The 16,708-nt window shown below is 46.3% G+C and overlaps 1 protein-coding gene across 6 annotated transcripts in view; it reads right to left on the minus strand.

The window, feature by feature from the left end:
• LYN (LYN proto-oncogene, Src family tyrosine kinase) overlaps nucleotides 1-16,708 on the minus strand; it is an 89,619-nt gene that overhangs the window by 6,823 nt on the left and 66,088 nt on the right. For all 6 annotated transcript variants that reach the window (XM_075920679.2, XM_075920678.2, XM_075920676.2 and 3 more), the window contains exon 12: nucleotides 12,675-12,806. In XM_075920679.2, coding sequence (XP_075776794.1) covers nucleotides 12,675-12,806 — 132 coding nt within the window. The remainder of the gene's footprint in view (nucleotides 1-12,674; nucleotides 12,807-16,708) is intronic.

Below are 16,708 nucleotides of genomic sequence, written 5' to 3' on the forward strand. Positions count from 1 at the left end.
GGAGCAGGGGAGGCTGCCACGGAACAGCCTCTGTCCCCGGGGAGTTCAGACCCCCACCCACGGACAGGGGCTGCTGCCACCCTATGCTGCTGTCTCTGTCAGCTAGTCTGCGCAGGGAGCTGAATTTTCAACTGGCTCCCCTTGCAGACTGGCTCCCGCCTGGCACCAATGCAAGCTGGCAGGGTACGCCCCAGGAGTGGGGCCAGATTGCACTGGCTGCTGGCCCCACCCCGGGGACTATAGAATAGTGGAGTAATGGATAGGAAGGAATTCATGCTGTTACTTGTCCGTTCCATTACTCGATAGCTAACATCCCTATTGCTCAGGGCACTCGACATGAGGGACCCTGCTTCCCCCTCCTCCCCTGATTCTTCCTCCCCTTTTCTTCTCCATCCCTCTCACTCCCCATTCCATCCCACTGCCTATTCCCCCCACTTCTCTCATTGCCCCCCCCCCCAACTCCACTGCAGGCCACAAAAAACAGGAAGCCTGTGGGGGGAGGACAAGAAGGGGAGGGGACCGGGTAGCTGTCTCTGCAGGGCTCCTTAGGCTAGGCAACCCCACACCACCACCACCACTGCACACACTAGCAAGGGGGAGGGGAACTATGGGGAGCGCATGTGGGGAGAGGGCAAAGGGAGAAAAGCCAGCATCAGGCTCAGTAGCAACTGGGCTGGGAAAGTGAAACCAAACCCACCCTCACTCCTCACACTAGTAAGGTGGTGGGGGGAGGAGGGGAGGGCAACGGAACAGGGAGAGTGCAAAGGAGGAGAAGGGGGGAGCAAGGAGGAAGCCCACTTTGCCCACCCTGGGCCAAGGTGCAGGGAGGGATTGGACAGGGAGGGAGCTAAACGGGCAAGCACCACAGCAGCAGGGACACAGGAAGCCGGGCGTAGTGGTCTCTACAGGGCAGGGCTGGCTCTCCTCTGGGATCTGTTGTGCTGAGAATGCTGCTGCAGTAAGGCAAGCCCATGTGACTAACTGGAGCTTTGTGTCTGTGCCATACAGGTTCAGGGGCAGCGGCTGAGGAGGCTCCTTGCTACTCTGCCTTCCCAGCTGCCCTGGAGCCTGCCTGAGCCACACTAACCATTCCACAGCTACCCCACGGACAAATTGGAGACAGGGAGGGGACAGCACAGACCCAGCGTTGGGTAGGCAGAGCCTCCCTCTGCCTTACACTCATGCTTTGCACTTGAAGCAGGCCCATACATAGGGGGTGCAAATGATGCAACCCCCCCCATAATCTTTCATGATCTGCCATGGGGCCAATTCCAGCCTGTCTGGGAAAGCAGAGGTGGTTACACAGCCAGCTTCCCTCCCCCGGGGCTCTCGCCGGCCGGGGGAAGCCTGGGGCTGATTCCACACTTCCTCCCACAGCTCACATACCCCTTACGCACAGAAATTCCTGCATATGGGCCTGCTAAGGGAGACATGCTCATCTGATCTTCCAATGCCTCTGCAGAGCTTCTTACACAGGAGCCAAGAGGCACGTTATCAGTCTGGTCTCAGCACCACCTTCTGCCATGGGCTCAATCAGAATCTCTTTGGCCTTACTCTGCAAGACAATCTCTCCCGCAGCACTATCTGGCATTGGTTAAAAGGCTGTGCCCATTTGTTCTTCAAAGTGTCAGACTCTTGGGTGCCATCACAGGTTGTAACAATCGTGCCTACTCCTCAAGCAATACCATGACACCAATTCTGAATCTGTCCTCAGCTGCCTCATGATGAGATTAGATGTCTGATTGTGTAATAACACATTTCCCCTGAGGCACTGTTTCCTCTTCTGTTTTACATCAGTTATCTTCTGTACACTTTTGGGACAATACCCCCCCTCAGCTTGTGAGGCACCCTGTCACATGCGCTTCCACTGCCTGCTCCGCTGGTCCCACTCTGAAACTACTTCAGGGTACCATCAACCTCTTTGTCCTTGGACACTCCCTCTCACTTCCTCAAGACATCAGGCATCCTGGAAAGAAACCCAGGGCCACCTTCAGTTATTTACAGAGCCCTCCATCTAGGAATCCTTAACCCTTCTGAAAGATGCAAGACCAGCTCCAGGAAAGCCCTTAGTGCTAGCACTGAGCCCCTACCCCCCTTTGGCACAGATAGCCCCTCTAGCCATCATGAGACCCCAGTCTTGCTCTAACAAAGGTTTGGGGTGGGATTCACAGGCAAGGGGAAGTACGAGTGATTCTGTAGCTAAGTGGAGGGTGCTTCCCTGGGAAGCTCAGTTTCCAGCCCCTGTCCCTCTACCCCTTCTCGTTTGTTTAATTTATACATAGTGGCAGATTTTACCATACCCCACTGAATAGGGCACCCTCTGGGGAGAGACCAAAGCTGAAATCTCTTCTCTGCTTCAAGATGAGGATGCAGTTGAAACTGGGTTTCCCACAACCTGAATGAGTGTTCTCGCGGGGTTAAAGCTTATACACAGGGCCTTTCTTCTACTCAAAGCATGCCTCCTAGCTCATGGCCAAAGGCAAGAGCCATGCTTAGCATGAGAGTGCTGACAGGCTTAGACAGACAGAGCTGTCAAGACTTAGGCAGCTGTTTATGGACCTGTCCCCACCCCAAACACTGGAGTGCCTACAGTGTTATACAACAGCTGGACAGGGGTTCTGTGAATGCTGGTGCCTACCTGGGGGACAGGCCTCTATCTCCCCTCTTTAACACTTACATTCCCTTCCTTGTTCTTCTTAAATTAGCATTTCACTCCTGTTGTGTACATAGCGAGACCCCACTGCCAAACAGCCTCACTGGAATAGGAAATATTGAACACTGGTAAGTCTTTCCTAGAAAGCCAGTACAGTAAAACTCCCGATAGTCCGGCATCCACTTCTTCGGCACTCCTGATACTCTGGCATCAAAATGCCAAGCTCTCCTGAGCAGCTGATTAAAAAGCCTGTCGCTCAGCACAGGTGCTGGTTGTAACCAGATGGAGCATAAGGTCGGGGGAGGGACTGGGATCGTGTTACAGTATGGAGAAGAGCATTTTGCTTCAGCGAAGGGGAAAGGGGAGGGGAGAGGGAGGAGGATCAGGTTACAGCAGGGAGGAGCTGCGAAGAGGAAAGGGGAGGGGAGAGGGAGGGAGATTGTGTCCTGGCCAGCTGTTAAGCCGTGCAGCTGTACTGGACCTCCTGATTCTCTGGCAAATCTGATAATCCGGCACCACCTAGGTCCAAAAGGTGCCAGATTATCGGAAGTCTACTGTAGTTCCTGGTTTAAAGACTCTGGTGAGGAGAACTGTTCTACCCTCCATATATCTCCCCATCTTTGTGGTTCAAGGTTCAATGTAGGAACCCGGTGCTACAGTTGGTATTGAGCTAAGAATTTCTTGCCTACTCCCCTGTTGCTCAGGCACTACTGGTTTAATCTCCCACAAGTGGGAATGCAGAGAGGCCCTTTAAGCACAAAAAGGTTACTCATTCTTAACTGTTCTTGGCATTCACGGAAGCTGCCCACCTTCCCCTCCGCTTCAGCATTCTGGTAAAGATTAGCAGTCTCGAGAGTGGGACACAGAAGTGACTTGGGTGGGGTGAACTGCCCTCTACCGCAGAGGACCGTGTCATCATGGGAGAACTCTGGTGGAGTTCTCACATGGTCATGGCTTTGAGATTGCTACTAGGGCATTACCCCACAATGTAAGTGCCCAGAGCGGTGAACGATAAAATCCTTGTTAAAGGTGACACTTTGCTATAATCTTAACCTCTGCACACGAGGGAGACCCCCATGCTTTATCCTCTTCTGTGTCTGAATGAACAAGGGCCAGTACTGCCCAGAGCAATGGTCCACAAATTCTCCTAAGCCCAGCAGTGATGATGGTGCTCAGCCAGTCTTCATGCTATATACCCCAGGCCACAGCCTTCCCTATAATAATGCCTGTTTGCTGCACCGTGGGTCCTCAGAACTGTGAGAGTGCAAGTACGGAGTTAGAATTTCGCTGGGCTCTAGTAAATGGCAGGTTGAGTTAGGGAGGGTAAAGTAAAAGGGCAGACTTAAGGTTACAGCAAAGTCTCCCCCTGTGGCTGGATTGCCAACGTTTTATGTTGGACATTAAACTACTCCATGGCAAAAGATCACTAAGAACACAGGGGAGAGCTGAGCCCCTGCACTCACAGCTTGCTAGTTGTGGAATGTCTGAAAGACAATGACACAGAACTAGTAGAACCACCCTCAGAGCTCATGGCCCCTACAGCTGTCCACTTTGAGCGTTGGAGGTGTGGAGGGCAGGCAACCTGCCTGAGGGACCTGCTGGGCTCCTCAGCTCCCCTGGGCTAGAAAGGCAGAAGGCTTAACTGAGGCATCTGTGTAAGAGCGCTAGGCATACCTCACTGTCCCATAGTTAGCAACGAACGGTACCAAGGGGAGCCTGGCTTTGCCTCTGCCTCACTGAGACAATCCTTTCTTCCACAATGAGGTAGAGTGGGAGACCTGTCCTCCTTCCCGCTACTGCACCGTCCCTACCCACAGTCAGCTACCCTTTTGTTATCCCCCATGCCTGGGTATGCTGTATGTGGTGCAGCAGGTTTTTGAGGAAAGTGAGATTGCAGGGTTCCCTATCTCCTCACGCCTACTGCTCAGGAGACACAAAGATGTTATCTATACTATTACATCAAGCACACCACTGGCTCCTAGACATGGAGCATCTCAAAAAAAAGGGCCCTCGCCCTTTTAAGAATCAGAGCTGTGAAAGCATGATTTCCCAGAACTGTGGCATGCAGCATTTCCCTACTTTCAGATCCCCTTTTCTGGCTCTCACTGCGCCTGCCTACCAGGCATTTCTTTTTTACCCCAATCCTTTAAGGATCTGTGAATGAGGCATGGACTGAGCTGCCCATTTCAGTACCATGTATCAGGGGAGCCAACAGCTTTTGCGAGCCCCCGGGCATGGGGTGTGTGTGGGGGGGGGGGGGGAGGAGGGGGCAGGCTGGCTCCGCATTTATGGAAGGCACAGGGCCTTGGGTGGAACGGGTGGGGCTGGGGCACTGGTAGCTCTCAGCACTGCCGGACTGTGATTCTGACCCCAACCCCCAGCTCTCAGAGACAAGAGGACTGATGCTCCGGTAGCTATTTAAAGGGCCCAGGGTGGCGTGACAGAGCAGTGGCGGTAGCTATGAGCCTATGTCCCTTTAAATCGCTAGGTCCTGGTGTAATTGCCCCCTTTGGGATCCTCCCCCCATTCAGGGCCGGCTCGAGCCATTCCTGCACCCCTGACAGTGGGTGCGCGACGCATGTACAAACTCCCCCCCCCCCCCCCCGGTGCGCTGCGCACCTTGCAGCTGCCACCAGGCGCCGCACGCCCGGGACAGGGGGCCATGTGGTGCCTCTTAGAGCTGCCGGGCCTAATGGCCCCAGGCATGTGGCGCCTGATGGCAGCTCTAAGGGGCGCTACGCAGCCAGGCATGTGGCGCCCCTTATAGCTGCCTTCAGGCGCCCCCCATAGGTTGGGGCTCCGGGCAGCTGCCCGGCTAGCCCCCCCCTTAATCCGGCCCTGCTCCTATTGGCAGGCTTACTACATACTGTCCTTCAAGAAGCTGCCCTTTAGAGGGGAGGAAAGTGACTTCCTGTGCTTGCTTCCCCCCTTACTCTACAATGCACAGGAGAGACACAGGTCTCATCTGGAGAATTGTGTTACACAAACACAACATTGCTCCCCCATGTTGCAGGCCCCCAAACATCCTGCCAGGACTCTTTTTGCTACCTTATCACACTGTTGACTACAAGTTGAGTGAGGTAAAATCCCTCTAAAACTGAGACACTCGAGGCTTTTAAATGTGCCCAAATTGTCTCTTGAACGGTAAACAACCTACAATTTGCTCATGAGCCAAATATGGGGAATTGAAGAATCTTGGACAAAGTCACACACAACGAGAATCAAAGGCAGCTCAGTCCAAAATTAATGGTTCAGCTACAAAAAGTGTCATTCAACCTACGCCTCTCAGCATTGAAGGTAGGTCTTTATACAGTCCTCTGAAAGCAGCCACCCTTCAACTGTATGGGCTTTGTGACTCGCCTAACATCACTACAGAGTCTGGAACAGATCCTAAGTCTCACATGCTAGCCCATTCCTTTAATCACAGCACAGCTCTTTCTACAGTCATTGTCCACTTTCATTACACATTCATTACACAGTGTTTCCAGCCTAACAGCCTAGCATGCGTGACTAGTTGATTAGGCACATCTACTTCAAAAGGCAGTGCAGTGGCAGAGGCTTGGGACTGCCGAATAAAGGATCTGGACACACATTTCAGCTCTGCTGTAAGTGCCCGTGTATAATTGCTGCAGGTATGAAGAATACTAGTTGCCTTCATCAAAGGTACACATGTACATGTAAAAATCTCTGCTGAGTGGATAGCTCCAGTTGGTAGGCGTCAAAGCAGTGACTGGAGGTGGGAAGAGAGTAAAGTTGCCCAACCCCATCCCTTGGGCTCAAAACTGCAGGGGAGATGCTCCGCACGCACAGAACCAGGTGATGCCTTCCTGCCCCTGCCATGTGGCACACTACAGAACCTAGAAACCAGCCAAGTTTATGAATGGATTTTCAGGCTGATATCCTAGTACCAAGTACTCCTATTCCCTCTCTCCATCTCACTCCATCTGTGGCCCCATAAGGACAATTTTGTAGCATATTATGTTGGGAGGAGACCTGTATGTTGGGAACCTCTTGGCCAGATGACCCCCAAACCTGTGACACACACTCTACTGCTACCCCTGTTTCAAGGCAATCTGCCCCATGTACAAGAACGTTAGAGTTCTTAGAAATTCTGCTGCAGCCTGTAACTATTGAAGTGTTGCTAGACAACAGCAGAGGGAAAGGCAGTATTATCATTAGAAGGGAGAACTGAAGCAGAGTGTGATTAAATGCTTTGGCCAAAATCCCATACAGGCAATGTGTGATAAAGCTGAGAGTTAAACCTAGTAAGTGCCTAAGTATAGGAGCATTCATTCTCTGCCATATGCTTTCAGAGCACAGGACAAAGAATAATGTCCTCTGCTCCTCCTAGTACAAATAATCTCTGTCATCTTCTCTATTATACAGCCTGAGGGAAGCAAAGCAAGCAGAAGCTGGATAAATCCAAAGAAGCAGCAGGGAGAAGAGCTTTCAGGGAATCCTTCCATGTTCCTTCAAACCTGCAGCTACCCTCTTTCCCTTAAGACCTCAAAAGGAACCAAAGACTCGTGTGAAAATTGTGACACCAGAGGAAGGTTTCCAGGAGCAGGGAACTAGTCTGATACAGAGAGAATTGCCAGATGTAGCAGGAATCTCAATGACAGAGCAGCACTTTCACAGAACTAACGAGAACTGCAAGGCACATTATACCCCCAGCTTGTGTGCAGAAGCTGCTTTTCTATCACATCAAACCTACCAGAAAGGGGAACAAGAATCAGATGCTTTATTTTCTGTTCTGCATAAGCTTAGAAGGCAACCCTCTCTGAAATGCAAGGGGAAAATGCAGCTTGAATAGGCAAGGAGAAACATCAAAGTGCACTCAAAAGTTAGCTAATAATGTGTAGTGGGACAGATTCAGATCACCAGAGTATTTCTGAAGCAATTCCATTATAACCAATTGAGTTATTCTGGATTTATTCTGGTGTAGCAGATCAGGATGTGAGCCATAAGAAGTTAACAAGGTGGTGATCAGAAAACAGTGGGTCAGTAAATCGTACTCTCAGCTGGCAGATCCGAATATGAATGAAGCAGGTTTTTCTGAGGTGAACAAAGCTAAGCACATTTCAGAGAAGGGAGAGGGTTACATTGTATTTATAGCATATTTTAACAACTGATTCTCAGACAGTGTAAGAAATAAAGGAAACCATTGGTTTGGCCTCTACACTACAGGAAGAGTACTATACCAGGTTGCTGGGAATAGAACAAAGGATAGAACAAAGAAAATATGCTCAAATGAAAATATGGAGGAGAGTTAAATACTATACTTTGGAGGCAGGCTCCATATATGTGGATGCGCTACCTCAGACTTAGAGCCCCAGGAAGCATTGGGGAGTAATTAGTTCGAATTACTCTGGGGAGAAATTATTTCAAAATAGCAGCATTGGAGAGTTCACACTACTGCTATTTTGAAATAACTATTTCAGAATTAGTGTTACTCCTGATGAAAAGCAGGAGAACAGATTTTGAATTCCACAGCCCATTATTTTGAAACAACAGGCTTGGTAGTGTGGACGTTCCGCTTATAAATTTGACCTGGGGGTGTGTGTTATTTTGAAGTCCTAGTGTAAACCAGGGCTGGGGGGAGAGGGGGGCGGCATACTGTCTTAAAGGGGGCAAAGAGGAGGCAAATCCATTTATTTCCATAAAGTGAGCCAAGATATCCTCGGAAAGCAGGATGTTATGTCCACAAAGATAGTGGAAGCAGTGCAAGCAGTCTACAACTGAAATTGGTAATTTTATATTCAAAATATCTATATGAATGACAATTATAAAATGTGTGAAAGTTCTGCTATCCACAGTACATTAGTGAGTGAATAAGCCAGTGCTTTTTCTTTTGAAAAGAAACAGGCATGGGTGTCTTCTTATACTCCTTGAATTCTTATATGTTAAATAAATATATATTTTAATTCCCGCAAATAATATATTAAGTATTAACACTAGAAATAGGCCTGAGTTGGAGACTTCAGGTCCAGATTCAAACATCTCCAAATTTCAGAGATACTTGCATATTTGGTTTCAGTCCAGCACAGAAATAGAACTCAGCTATAAAATTCAGGTCAAAACTCAGTTTGGGCCAATGTTTAATATTTGCATTCAGTTTTCCATATGGTAAAAAGCAGTGAAATTGTCCTAGTTATGGTAATGCAAATGCACTTGCTTTTACATCAACGTAGCTTTTGAGAATATCAGTGGAATCTGATATTGTCATAGGACAAGAGTTGCTTGCTGCTGCACAAATGCAGAGCAATGGCCAAGGCATTTATGGAAAATAGAAGTGGAGAGGAAGCCAATGATACATGTATTTGAAACCTAAATGCATACTCTGATATTGCACCTTTATGGATGAGCGTCAATTCACAAGAACAACAGTTGGTCACTTTGGGTTTCATCCTGCAAGATGCTGAGCACCCTGGCTCCAGTCCCCAAAAAAACCACTTAAGAATGTTCCTATTTATAAGAAGTGAGTAGGACCATCCATATTCTTAAGTGCCTTGCAGGATTAGGGCTCAAATGCCTATCATTTTGCAGGGCTTGATCTACATTCTGAATGTGTGGAGCAAATATCCCCATTTTGTGCTTCTGCTCATTTGTGAAAAGCCTACCCTTAAAAAATGATTTCGAGTTTCTAAGAGAATAATGGGGAGTTAACATAGGTTAATGACACATTTTAAGTACACATGCCAACACACAACAGAATGAGCACATATACAAACATATACTGAATAAATAATATTTCCCAGCTATGCGGCTTGATCTGTTGACATAGATTCTGCTATAAGTTAAAGATACAGAACAGTAGCAGCGTCTCTCTAATTGTCAAAGATATAGTTATGGGTAGAATATTTCTTAATGAACAGTTTCACTAAAAACACATATTACTTAATTGAAATTCATCCTTATACAGAATGGTAACTTTATGAATCTGAGGTGATGTCTAAACTACAGTGATCTATCAGAAAAAGGTATGCACAATGTGCTCTGCAATTTGAGTACCTTTTTCTGATAGTTCTTTTGGAGAAGGCTTTTCTGAAATTTGGCCTGTCTACATTGGGCCAAATTTTGGAAAATCTTCCTCTTTCAGAAGAGCCCTTCTTCCTCAGGGAGGAGGAAGACAGGGCTTCCGAAAGACTGCATCTACTCTTCTACCCCCCTTTCCTCCCCCCCCAAAACAGTGGAAGAGCAGATGCATTCCCTGGATGGGGTGGAGTTTTTCCGGGATACCGTTGGTATCCCGGAAAAACCCGGTAGCCTAGACGTAGCCTGAGGCAGTGCTGACAAAAATTAGCTGTTAAACTTGACAGAATGCAGAACCAACTCCTTATGTTGAAACCTCTTATTTTTCTTACATTCAGTATTGGTGATGATCAGGGGGTAACTGATTATGGGTAATGGAGGAAGAATCTAGATCTGAAAGGTACGTGTACCAGACAACAGGCAATGGTACTGAATGTGTCCAATATTTGAAATAGTGTATGATCGTCGGGAAACTACAGTTTACAACTGGCTCAAATTGTTTGCTTACAAAAATCAGATACTTGCATTTTATATTTCAAAATAGTTTCCGTAACTATAAATCCCACTAAACACTTCAAGATTATCAGAAAGAAAAATAGCCACTGAACTTTAGGAATAAAGCTCAGAAAACCCCAGTTTTCTGGACTATAAATGCTTTCTGCCCAATTGTATGTTTATACTCCCTTCATACTTGTCAAATATAATTCAAACCATTTCACTGATTTATAAACTGATAACATACAAAACCTTAGATTAGCTAGTTTTCATCTATTAATAAAAATATTTTAGGGTATTCTTACTAGAACTGAATAATCTGTTTATTATTTCTATTGAAGACAAAAATAGTCCACGTTTCTTTCTAAAGTGTTAGTTCTCAGACTCGATCGAACCCTACTATTATTTTGTTAAGCTGTGTTTTCATAGCTGTTTTCTGGTCCCACAATTACTTTGGTCACATGCCAGCTCTTCATATTATATTTTCAATACAAACCAGGAGATTTACATTTGTGATTTTAAATTATTTGAATGCAAAAAAGATTATATATATGCTCATCTTCCAGTGTGTGTAGATGTATGCTTTAGAAGGCTCTTGGGAGATCTTTTCCGTGTGTGTGTGTGCGCGCGCGTGCAGGGATGTAGGGGGTCCTTCTCTCTGGGCATGGTCTCCTTGCTCCCTGTCTGTATATCAGAATCTAGGAACCCTGAAAATGACATATTTAACTTTTGAAAACCAAAGAGTTACAGTCTGTGCTGATGCAACCTTAACTCTGCCCTCTTTGAGCATTTCCCCAAAACATCCCTGCCACCTATCCTTGCACTCTGCCTTTGTAGATAGAGCAGAACACTCGGGATAGGGCACTTTACCATGTGAGATAGAAACCAATACCTTTGTCTGCTGAGGCAAAGCTTGTCTTGAGGTATGACATACTGAAGAGTAACCTACACCTGCCCTTTACTCAAACACTGAGCCCAGGCCACAAACAATCCTGCCTCTGCTAAATTTTACAGTCCCTTCACCCTTATGCACAGGGTGTCAGCTAACACAATTACCCATAGAATGTGCTCACACCCCACATCACTGCTGACAGTCTCCAGGGTGAGAAGAGACTTGTGCTGCGTTATTGGCATAACCTACAATAAGTCCATGGCTGAAATGAGGCATACTGGCTCTCTCAGGGCACCTCTTTTCACACTGGGAAGATGGCAGGAAGCAAGGCTTAGCTACCTCCACAACCCCCCCTCTCCAATGTGCCCTCATATCACAAGGGCACACCATGCCACACAGCTAGACCTAACACCATGAACATAAACTTAACATGACCATAAGCTTCAACGCACGCAGATAATTCTCAGGGACTCCTGCCAGCTCCAGATTGGCAGAGTTAAGTTTGTGTTAGCATAAGCATTACTTTCACTCTGTTTCCTGATTTCCAGCTGTTTGAGTTGTGCTGTGTTTGACATTCTCAAAAAGGTGCAAGATACCACCACGCAACTTTAATTCTGCATCAGTGAAGGCTTTTATTAGTCATATCTATCACCTTTATACAAGGATTTTTGTTAGCTTAAGCCAGGACAACTAAAAGATTGCATTTTTTTTTTGTAAAAATATCTTAAAAGAAAAATAGATCAGCATTGGGTTGCTTAATAAATCTGGTCTGCCTAAGGTAAGAAACCTCCAGTGTAGCTCTGTGTCACAGCTGCTTAATATTGAAGTGTCAATATTACAATGCGAAAAAAAATCAGCACTTCTCTAAACTTCACCTTCATGTTGTTTTGTAGTGTCTAATGCTGATAAAATATAATGGCTGTTGATGTAAAAGCAGAATTGCTTTGTCGGTCTCCTTTGAAATTCCACCTGTTCAAGGAGCTACAAACAGCAATGATACACAACTTGTAATGATATCTCTTCTAGTCTGTCATTAAACCACTTGAAGCAAGCTATTGAAAATCAGGCTTAGTGACAATAATGGGAATTCAGCATTGACTACGATTTTGACATCATTTGAGTACATAAAACATGAGAGTACAACAGTATGCTGGATTTGTATTTTAGATTTAGAGTTGAAAGTGGGCTGGTATAGGCCGGTACTATATACCAGTAAGAAAGTGGCTGCCAATATGGGCCAGAGAATTAAGTTAAACTGAACCAGAGAATTTGCCAAACCACAGGTGGTCACTATTGTCTAGCAGCATCACCAACACTTCCACTGCTTACTGGGCTCTTAGAAGAAATTTAGCGGTAAATTAGAACTAACAACTTGCTGATTTAAAGCTGCCACAAAGTTACACGCAGTGTTACGTATGTATAAAATGGCTGAGAATTTTCAAATTCTTTGAGGTAGCCTGCAGCATACACATATCAAACCCCCAACACTGCCATTCTTGTCAGAAATGAGCTCTTTTTCATTAGTTAACCTTTTTCTTTAACTCCCTAAAAGAACATCAGAATATAAATACAACATAATGATATAAAAATAAACGTCCATACCTGGATAGGGGATCTTTCCAAAGGTAACAACTTCATACAGAAGAATTCCGAATGACCACACATCAGATTTAATAGTAAAGGAGCCATAGTTAATTGCTTCTGGTGCTGTCCATTTAATAGGGAATTTTGCACCTAATAAACAATATATATTATCAATTAACCAAGTAGATACGTTGCTAGAAAAATTTAAATTACTAATAGATTTATCCATTATTTCCATTAAGTATAAGGTAGATAGTGACCTTTTAGTAAAAAACCCTGCCCTTATCTTAGAAGACTAAAAAAGACAGTACAGGATGAACCTCTCTATTCTGGCACCTTTAGGGTATGTCTACACTACAAAATTAATTCGAACTAACAGCCGTTAGTTTGAATTAATTTTAATAGGGGGCTACACATACAAACCGCTAGTTCGAATTTAAATCGAACTAGCGGAGCGCTTAATTCGAACTAGGTAAACCTCATTCTACAAGGAGTAATGCCTAGTTCGAATTAAGTAGTTTGAATTAAGGGCTGTGTAGCCGCTTAATTCAAACTAGTTGGAGGCTAGCCCTTCCCAGCTTGCCCTGGTGGCCACTCTGGGTCAAACCAGGGAAACTCTTCTGCCCCCCTACCGGCCCCGGAGCCCTTAAAGGGGCACAGTCTGGCTACAGTGCCCGTGCCAGTTGCAAGCCTGCCAGCACCCAGCCAGCAGACCCTGCACCTGGCACAGCATGAGCCAGCCACCCGCTGTCACCCAACCCTCCGCTTCTTCCCAGGACCAGACTGGTGGCTCCCAGGAGCCTGCCCAGAGCCGCAAGAGGTGGGCGCCCGCCTGGCCTAGTGCAGAGATCGTGGACCTCATTGAGGTTTGGGGAGAGACCACCAATGTCCACAACCTCCGCACTAGGCACAGGAAAGTGGCCGTCTAGGGCAGGATAGCTGCCAGCCTGGCCACCAAAGGCCACATGTGAACCCAGGAGCAGGTTTGCATGAAAATCAAGTTGGTTCAATGAGACCCCCGACCCTGAGCCCTGAGCTTAGAACATAAGAACAGCCATACTGGGTCAGACCAAAGGTCCACCTAGCCCAGTAGCCTGTCTGCCGACACCGGCCAACACCAGGTACCCCAGAGGGGATGCACCGAAGACAATGACCAAGTGATTTGTCTCGTGCCATCCATCTCCAGGTTTCCACAAACAAAGGCCAGGGACACCGTTCCTACCTCCTGGCTAATAGCACTCCATGGAGCCAACCTCCATGAATTTATCTAACGTCTCTTTAAGCTCTGTTATAGTTCCAGCCTTCACAGCCTCCTGTAGCAAGGAGTTCTACAGGTTGACTATGCCCTGCGTGAAGAAGAACTTTCTTTTATTAGTTTTAAGCCTGCTACCGATTCATTTCATTTGGTGTCCTCTAGTCCTTCTATTATGGGAACTAATGAAGAACTTTTCGTTATTCACCCTCTCCACACCACTCATGATTTCATATCACCCCTCAGTCTTCTCTTTTCTAAGCTGAAAAGTCCCAGTCTCCTTAGCCTCTCTTCATATGGGACATGTTCCAAACCCCTAATCATTGTAGTTGCCCTTTTCAGAACCCTTTCCAAGACCAAAATATATTTTTTGAGGTGAGGAGACTACATCTGTACATAGTACTGAAGATATGGCATACCATAGTTTTATACTTCCCCTCCTCCTTCTTCCCCTGGCTTTCCCCTTCCAGCTCCCTCCTCCCAGGTTTCCCCTTCCCCTCTCCCACCCTCTCTCTTCCCCTCTCCCACCTCCTTTTTCCAGTCTCTCCAGAGATTAATCCCCCCCCCTCAGTTTTGTTATATAAAGAGAGTTTCTATTTTTGAACACACGTGTCCTTTATTTTTTACATCAGGAAGGGGGGACTAGGGAGAGGTAAGTAGAAGGAGATGAGGGAGGAATGGGGCACGAGCACCCGATGGGGAGGACTGGGGTGGCTCTGCGGGCTCCTCGGGGTGGAAGCTCTCCTGCAGGGCCTCCTGGATCCGGACAGCCCCCCGATTGACTCCCCCCCTCCGGATGGCAGCCTGCAGCAAGTGCAGCCAGGCTGATGGCCTAGTGCTGTGATGTGCTGAGTGTGGGCACTCAGGGCACTCCAAGACAGGACTGCTTTGCTGTCCCTCATCGAGTTAGACAAGCAGGCGGGGAACTCTTAGAACTGTCTGTCCGGGGTGGGGGTTGGGTACCTTTAAGCACGGCCCTCGGCTAGCCTGAGGCAGCAGCTCCACACTCTCAGTCCTAACCTGATGCCCTGCCGGCACTGGTTCCGGCCATCCTTAACTTCAGTTCAGGGTCCACTCAATGTGGACATGCTATTTCGAATTAGCAAAACGCTAATTTGAATTAGTTTTTAGGTCTAGATGCAATAATTCGAATTAGCTTATTTCAAATTAACTAATTCGAATTAAGTTAGTTCAAATTAGTGCTGTAGTGTAGACATACCCTCAGGACCTGACCAGTGCTGAACCAGAGAATTTGCCGAACCAGCAGCATTACCAACACTTTCACTGCTCATGGGGCTCTTAGAAGACATTCAGGGGTAAATTAGAGCTGACTAACAGCACAGAGCTCTGTGAGCCAGGACTGGTGGTTATAAAAAACTTTATGGGACCGTGGGAAACTTGGCCACACCCATCATAAGTGGACATGCAGCTAATTAAAATCATGCCTGACCATGAATGTTGCCAGACCAGAGAGTGCTGGATTGGAGAGGCTCAACCTGTAGCAGCTCTTTCTGTCCAAGAGGTATTGGATAGATGCAGTGCTTGATTTGTGGGGCTTGCCAGGACTGAGTCTTGGCACCTTTAGGCTTGGTAAGTCATAGCTTTGGCATCTTCAGGCTTCCTAAATCAATGTAAAAAAATTGCTTGTGTTCTGGCACCTCTTTCATTACGGACTGAACATTATACAGATGCTATGATAGAGGTATATAAAATCATGAGTGGTGTGGAGAGGGTGAATAAAGAAAAGTTATTTACTTGTTCCCATAATATAAGAACTAGAGGACACCAAATGAAATTAATGGGTAGCAGGTTTAAAACTAATAAAAGAAAGTTCTTCTTCACACAGTGCACAGTCAACCCGTGGAACTCCTTGCCAGAGGAGGCTGTGAAGGCTAGGACTATAACAGAGTTTAAAGAGAAGCTAGATAATTTCATGGAGGTTAGGTTCATAAAAGGCTATTAGCCAGGGGATAAAATGGTATCCCTGGCCTCTGTTTGTCAGAGGCTGGAGAGGCATGGCAGGAGACAAATCGCTTGATCATTGTCTTTGGTCCACACCCTCTGGGGCACCTGGAGCTGGCCACTGTTGGCAGACAGGGGTGGAAGGACCTTTGGTCTGACCTAGTATGGCCATTCTTATGTTCTTACTACAACACAGATCAGATAGAATCACCACAATGTACTCTCGCATCTCTCCTGGAAGTCTTTAAAAAGTTAAGAATTGAATTTGAGATTTTCAAAGGAACCTAAGGGAGTTAGAGACACAAATTTTGTATCTAACTTCCTTATATCCTTTTACAATCCTACCCTAAATGTGCATGGGATTGAACTAATATATTCTGTCACCTCAGAGGTGCTTCAGACTTACTGGAATGGTAGTGTGGGAAGAACTATTTGCAAACACCAAATGCCATACTATATGAGTGAACTGACTTCATTCTATTGTGTTGTCAGTCCAACATTTTTCACAAATACTACATTTACTTAAAATTTTAGAAAATTTACTTAAAATCTGTGAAGTCTTGTCCTCTACATTTATCAGTTCAGAATCCAAAGATGTGATTTTTCACATAACGGTTGTGCCGCTCAAAGACTGCATCACTGTCATTAATATTACCCTTAACTAACTTCTTTCCATATGAAGAATTTTTCCCTCTGTGGGAATTCTGCCTTTGTAAGAAATGCAGAATTAGGCAAAAATCTACCTTCGGTATAACTGTTAAGGGCACATCTACACAGCAGGGCAAAAGTTGAATTAAACTCCGCAACTTGAGCTACGTCAATTATGTAGATTAAGTCA

Source organism: Pelodiscus sinensis, chromosome 2 (assembly GCF_052426305.1).
Source record: "Pelodiscus sinensis isolate ZL-2025 chromosome 2, ASM5242630v1, whole genome shotgun sequence".
NCBI classification, from domain to species: Eukaryota; Metazoa; Chordata; order Testudines; family Trionychidae; genus Pelodiscus; species Pelodiscus sinensis.